This window comes from Stegastes partitus, unplaced genomic scaffold (assembly GCF_000690725.1).
Source record: "Stegastes partitus isolate 25-593 unplaced genomic scaffold, Stegastes_partitus-1.0.2 Scaffold573, whole genome shotgun sequence".
In the NCBI taxonomy this organism is placed as follows: domain Eukaryota; kingdom Metazoa; phylum Chordata; class Actinopteri; family Pomacentridae; genus Stegastes; species Stegastes partitus.
The window spans coordinates 433,690-440,766 of NW_007578304.1; the positions used below are offsets into that span (position 1 = coordinate 433,690).

General features: G+C 51.9%; 1 protein-coding gene across 1 annotated transcript in view; it reads left to right on the forward strand.

Annotated features, from left to right (window-relative positions):
• Positions 1–2,382: 2,382 nt before the first annotated feature.
• otud4 (OTU deubiquitinase 4) overlaps positions 2,383–7,077 on the forward strand; it is a 38,480-nt gene continuing 33,785 nt past the window's right edge. The window contains exons 1-6 of the mRNA XM_008288780.1: positions 2,383–2,770; positions 3,092–3,175; positions 4,695–4,745; positions 4,997–5,043; positions 6,106–6,178; positions 6,861–6,942. Coding sequence (XP_008287002.1) covers positions 2,630–2,770; positions 3,092–3,175; positions 4,695–4,745; positions 4,997–5,043; positions 6,106–6,178; positions 6,861–6,942 — 478 coding nt within the window. The 5' untranslated portion in view covers positions 2,383–2,629. The remainder of the gene's footprint in view (positions 2,771–3,091; positions 3,176–4,694; positions 4,746–4,996; positions 5,044–6,105; positions 6,179–6,860; positions 6,943–7,077) is intronic.

Genomic DNA, 7,077 nt, shown 5'->3' on the forward strand with positions numbered 1-7,077 from the left:
TCGGGCTGGTTTCAGGAAGCAGAGAGTCTGAGAGAGAATCAGGGATGAAGGTCACACCACACGCTCCAAAGGAGTGGGAGGATAAGTGTCAATCGCCATGGGTCCTGTCCCCTCCTCGCCGGTCGCTATGGTTACCTGGCATGTTGTAGGTCTCCATGGCGGAAAGCAGCGCGCTCATCCATTGGCCGGGACTGGCTCTGGGCTCGGCCAATGGTGGAGCAGCACGAAGGCCGCTCTGCCATGAACACAAAGGTCATTATTAGATTAGAGGAAATGGCATCAGAGGGAGGCGAGGGCGAGGACGGAGGGAGAGGACGGAGGGAGAGGATGGAGGGAGAGGACGGAGGGAGAGGATGGAGGGAGAGGATGGAGGGAGAGGACGGAGGGAGAGGACGGAGGGAGAGGACGGAGGGAGAGGATGGAGGGAGAGGACGGAGGGAGAGGACGGAGGGAGAGGATGGAGGGAGAGGATGGAGGGAGAGGAGAAGACGGAGGGAGAGGACGGAGGGAGAGGACGGAGGGAGAAGACGGAGGGAGAGGAGAGGACCCGAACAGAACCGAACTTTATTAAAATAAAACCTGGAGAAAGCAAAGCAAAGGTTGTAAAAGACTGTAAAGGATGCTGACATGCAGACAGTCCGACGGGGTTTTACGGGTCAGGGTTTTACGGGTCAGGGTTTTGCGGGTCAGGGTTTTGCGGGTCAGGGTTTTACGGCTCAGGGTTTTGCGGCTCAGGGTTTTACGGCTCAGGGTTTTGCGGGTCAAGGTTTTGCGGGTCAGGGTTTTGCGGGTCCTGTGAAACGGTTTTCTTTAAATCAGCCAAATGATCCTCATTAACACTGAAAGTTTAATTATTGACACTAAACCAGTAAATAATAACACAGCCGGGTTAACTGACATGAACTGACCCAGGGTTTCAGAACCGTGAAGCAGAACCATGACGGGTTCAGAACACGGAGCTGCCAGCCAGGAGCTCAAACAGCTGCTTTGACATCATCATCATTAAGTTTTTTCCAGATAAACACGACATGGGAATGTCATGTGTTTAGCGTGTTAGCATGCTAACATTGGTTAGCTAGCACTGTACACAGGCTGAATGAATGAATGAATGAATGAATGAATGAATGAATGTCAGGTCTGCGAGTCCAGATGAGCAGAGCCCACGAGACGAAGAACCACAGAACCCTGATGGAGGACAGAACCCGTCCAACTGGGCCTGAAGGACAGAACCCGTCCAACTGGGCCTGAAGGACAGAACGTGTTCTGTTGGACTTTACTTTCAGTACATCAGGAGGAAAACTGTCCTTTAAACACTGCTAAAGCCAGAAGCCACCAGCTATCCGGCAGTAGGTCTGTGACTGCTGGTTCTGGTTCTGGTTCTGGATCCAGCTGGAGGTCCGGTTTAGCAGCTTGTCTGGTGGGTTTTTAACTCTGGAGCATTTCAACAAGTTGCTTCAACGTCTACAAGAAGATCTGCTGAATGTTGTCAGAGAACTGATTCATGCACACAGAACGACATGTTAAACATTTTATTCACGTTTGCTGTTGGTTCTCCATCTAACTATCTATCTATCTATCTATCTAAGCTCTAATTGTTCCTCATACAGCTTGGTGGAGTCAGTCTGTGGTCCTTCACCTCCAGGACTCTGATGACTACGGTTCGGTTCGGTTCTGTTCTGCCAGAACTTCCTCCAACTGGATCATTTAAAGAGTCACGAACACAAACTACTGATAAATAAAGTTTAAATGAGCATTCATGATCACTAGATGTACCGGTCTCAGCCCGGCTCAGAGCAGCTCTGGTTCCGCTCAGTGGTCCGTTTGACACTGGACTCCTAAATCAGACCGGTCCACACGGTCAGCGCCGTCGGCCCGGCTGTCCTGAACACGGCGATAAAAATCCCTTCGTGCTGCAAAGAGCCCAGTTCCATCAACACGTCTGACTCATGTTGGCATCCTACATGTTGGGCCGTGGGGGGGCGGAGCCTAGCCCAGCTGACTGAAGGCAGGCTCACCTGGACAGGTAACCAGTCTGACCTACAGCCGCTGAGTCACCAGGTAACCTCAGCATGTCTGAGGGAGGAGAACGTGGACAGATACCCCAGATTCAGACCAGGACCAGGACCAGGACCAGGTAGCCGTGAGGCCTCAGTGATGGCCGCTGCCCCACCGTGCCGCCCTCCGTCAGCTCATACAGCATGTTGTTTGTCCTCCATAAAGCCCAGTGAAGGCTCGGAGCTTCAACATCTGGTCTGGTTCCGTCCAACGCGTCTTGTTTCTGTGCAGGAAACACGTGGTTCGGTTTAACTGACGCTGACTTGACCGGGCTTTTAATGTGTAGAGAAACCGGAACCGCGTCGCTGCAGAACAAGAAGGGGGCGTGTCGTTAGCTGTTAGCCTCATGCTAGCTGCGAGCTAAAGTTCGGTGGACTACTTTCACTTTCTGACCAGCAGCAGTATCTGGGCAGAGATGAGCGGGGCTTCCCGGGAAACGAAACCAGACGCTGCCGTCGCTGCCTCGGACACAGTTTAGCTCGTACATGTCGGTGTTGGGCCGTCCTCGGTGGCGGTTCTGACAGGCTGAAAAGTTTTCCCCGCTGTCAGCTAGCTTTAGCGGCTAGCCGCTAGCATGGAGGTGGCAGGGATCGGGCAGAGCGCCGAGGAGCGCGGAGCGGAGAAGCTCATGGACGACTACCTGAAATCAGTCGGGTTGCATCGGAAGAAGATCGCCAAGGACGGGTCCTGCTTGTTCCGGGCTGTCGCCGAGCAGGTAAGGCGCTAAAACTACAGCAAAGCTCGCGGTAAGTTTGTTGGCAGCTAGCTTGATGAGCTCAGGTGAGCGGCTCGGTCCGGGCGTTGTGCTGGTTCCTGGTGTTAGCCGGATGAAAGGCAGCGGCTCTGACTCCAGGTCCAGCCCGGGGCCGAACCTGACTGTCAGCGTTTTTTAACTTTTGCACCGTGAAACATTTTAAAACGTAACTTTTGTGAACGGACCTCCGGCGCGTCGCTGCGTGGGTCAGAGCTCAGGACCTGATGTTTTGTTGCTGTGGACAGAACCGAGCTGTGACCCAGTTTACTGTCACCTGTCCAGGTGCTGCACTGCCAAAGGCTGCACACGGAAGTTCGGGCCCAGTGTGTGGAGTTCCTGAAGCAGAACCGGGAAAGCTACGAGGCGGTGAGTGTCAGTCAGCTGATCCGACAAACACACGATCAGCCGTCAGTGTTCGGTTCGAGGAGGGGAGAGGTTCGGTTCAGACAGCTGCTGCTCTGACACACAGGAGAATAAAGTCCGGTAAAGTCCAGTAAAGTCCGGTGAAGTCCACAGCTGCTGTTCACCAGGGAACAGAAAGATTAGACCCAAAGCAGGTTCTGGTTCAGGTGCTGTGTGTGATAGTTGCTGCTCCAACAGAGAGAGCTACCAAAGCCCCGAACCCGGACCCAGGTCCCTAACACGGACCCAGGTCCTGAACCCAGGTCCCTACCCCTATCCCAGGTCCCTACCCCTAGCCCAGGTCCCTACCCCTATCCCAGGTTCCGACTCCTAACCCAGGTCCCTACCCCTAACCCAGGTCCCGACCCCCAGCCCAGGTCAGTCCAGCTTTTCCCTGAGGACCAGCAGAGCTCGCAGCACCTCAGCGTGACATTTAAAAGTTCATGTAGAGAGACGAAGACGCTGCAGGATGAGTTTGCAGGTTTTGGTTTCGTGTTCTAGTCCTCGGAACAGAAAGTGAAACCTGGAGCTCTGCCAGATGAATGCTGCTGCTGGACGGCACTACATCTCCCAGAATGCCGTGCTGCTGCTGGACGGCACTACGTCTCCCAGAATGCCGTGCTGCTGCTGGACGGCACTACGTCTCCCAGAATGCCGTGCAGCCACTCAGCGCCTTCTCTCACAGAATGAAATGTGGACTGGACTCAAAACCTGCTGCTCTGTGCTGAACACTTTCAGCTGTTGGAGTCGGTTCCGTCTCCAGTGGACCTGCGTCAACAACACGCTGCTGACGGGTCGTCTGCTGGACCCTCACGTCTCGGGTTCTGTTCTAAAGAACCGTGTTCAGTGAAGCAGATTGGTTCTGAGATCATCATGTTGCTGCTACGAGGACGACAGACAGAACCCTCACGACCGCTAACCCTGAAGTACTTCAGGTGGTTCTGACCCAATTAACCCTGAGCAGTTTACCTGTCACTGCAGGATGCATGATGACAATGAGTCCTGCAGCAACATGAGGCCCGGTTTCAGTTCTAACAGAACCTGTTCACAGCAGACAGGAGAAAATGGGACACACAGAACCATGTGATGTTAAATGACAGCGCTGTAGCATTTGGGCTGGTCAGACCGGGTTAGTTTCAGACCAGCACCGATGAGGTGTTCAGGGCCCGCTCGGCAGCTACAGATCCAAACGGTCTCTTAGCTTCTCCACCGGTTCCGGCTGGTGAACCCGTTTGTGTGTTTTTATGAATCGCTTTAACGTGACTTTGGAAGCTGCTGCCTGGTTCTGGTGCTCAGAGGGTCCATAAATAAAACGACGTGTCAGTAGTTACAGGAGCTGGTCCCACCTGGACCAACAGGAAGCTGAGCTAATCAGGACTTCTGGTGTCGGCTGCAGGAGGTGAAGCTGTGAACGAACCAGAACCGGCGTCGGCTCTTTAGAACCGCTGCTTTGTTCTGTCTCATTGCTGTTTCTCTGTTGCAGTTCATTGAAGGTGACTTTGAGGATTACCTGTGCAAGCTCCAGGACCCGCAGGTGAGCTCACGCTGTCGTCACGGTTCTGATTCTGTGTTGCTTTTAATTGTTTATTGCTGTTCTTATTGGCTTGTTTTATTTATTTTTAATGTGTCGTCTTTTTCGGGGGATTGAACAGAGTAAGAATTTCATTGTGTAGAACAACTACCTGTTTTGCTGTGCATATGACAATAAAACTCTTGAATCTTGAATCTTGAATACGCTGGACCCGTTTACTGAGAACTGAAGCCGACCTGTTGTGTGTTTTCCAGCAGTGGGTGGGTGAGGTGGAGATCAACGCGCTGGCCGTCATGTTCAGGTGAGTTACCTGCTCGCTGGGCGGCAGGTTCTGGCTGAGGTCGGACTGAAAGCTTTGTAGGAACAGCAGCAGATGTCCACGGGTTGCTCTGTGTTCGGCCCAGACGGAACCAGAATCTGAGTGTGTGTTGACGGTGGCTGAGCTGCACTGGCTGTCAGACACCAAGACTCAGAATCAGAATCAGAATCAGACAGAACTTTATCTGATTCTGACGTCCAGATGGAACCACACATTTAAGGACTGTTGGAAAGTTAGCGTGTTAGCATGCTAGCGTTGCTAGCAGCACTGAACTCTGAGGAGAACCTCGTTAGTTTAACAGGCGTTGCTCACGTTTAGCTAATTAGCACAATCGCTGAGTAGAGATGAGGCCACAGAACCGTCCTCGGGCTGGTTTTGGTCGATGTTCTGAAGAAACCGTGGACTGAATCTTTCAGCTGATCTTCTGTCTCCTGACTGAGGGCCTCACAGGCTCAGAGGTCAGAACCCGGCAGGTTCTTTAGTTTAAAACTAAACGTGGTTTCCAGATTGGCCGGCAGGTTCTGGGTTCAGAGGACAGGGAGGGTGTGTTCAGGACGGTTTAGTCGAGACATTTCCTGGAGAGGAACCTCCGATCCTGCGATGGGTTTCTTCAGGTTTGGCATCAGGGAGCGTTTGCTGGTGTTCTCTGCTGCAGGTGGTTAGAACAGGACCAGTTAGGAGGCTGGTTCTGGTCTCAGTCTGGCCTCAGAGTCACCGCAGAGAGCAGAACCAGGGAGGCAGAATTTCAGCTGGACTTTTGCAGCTATCGATGACAGAGTTTCAGCTGAAGCTCATTCAGGGATCGACTGGTGATGCCTTGGTGTTCTGCTGATGGACTCAGAGGTTCTGGAGGCCCAGACCTGCAGCCTTCATCAGCCTTTAAGTGTTCAGCTGTAGTGACAGATGTTTAGGGACGCTAACGAAGCCACTAGTGTAATCTGATTACTCCTGAACTGTCCCGCTTCATTCAGAAAGAGAACCTTGTGCAGCAGGACCAGCTAATGTTCTACAGACCACGGTGTGTCTCCCTGTCGCTCTTTCTAGGAGGGACTTCCTGATCTTCCAGGAACCCGGAAAACCTGCCGTCAACATCACCGACAACAACTTCAAGGACAAGGTGAGGAGGAACACATCCAGGACGGATTCCTCAGGTGTTCAGCCACCAAACAAACGGTCCAGTTGATTACTGATGACCTCATGTTCTGGTTCCTCCACTGATCACTCAGAGTGACTGTTGGTTAGACCAACATGAGAACCTGCAGACCTACAGGAGAACAACATACGTTTAGGACATGAAAGAAAAACAACAGTTTAACCTTCTGAACTCACTGAAGCATAAAGTCCTGCAGCTCTGTGGAACCAGAACCATGTGAAGCAGGAGACAGAACTCAGACGTCTGCTGTCGGCTCAGGTTAGTTCCAGAACCATCAGAGCGGTGGACATGGGCTCACGCTGGTGTTCTGTCCGGTTGGAGAATGGTAAAGATAGTGTGCTTCTTGGGGTCAGAAGGGTTTTATTAGTGTTACAACAGTATTAGGACACGTTTATACGACTGGAGGAGAACGTAGTGGACACGATTACCAGGATGAAACATCTGGACGCTCTGATGGAACACTCAGGAAGCACACACACACTTCAGTCAGGTGTTTGTTTGTGTTTTGGTTTTTAGAAGGAACAAGCAGGTAGAGAATCCTCATGAGCTGTTGTGTCTCTGATGTCCATGTGTGGATGTGTTCTGCAGGAACGGACCTCTGGACCTACACCTGAGCTCACTTGTTAACACTGTTTGTGTCCGTCAGGTGCAGCTGTGTTTCCTGAACGGGAATCACTACGACAGCGTTTATCCCGTCAGCCACATCCAGAGTGCTGCTGTCTGCCAGTGTGAGTCCACCGCTACACAACCACACACCAGCCTCTACTATATATAGATATATGTGTATATGTATATATGTGTATATGTGTATATGTGTGTATATGTATATATGTGTATATATGTATATGTGTATATATGTGTAT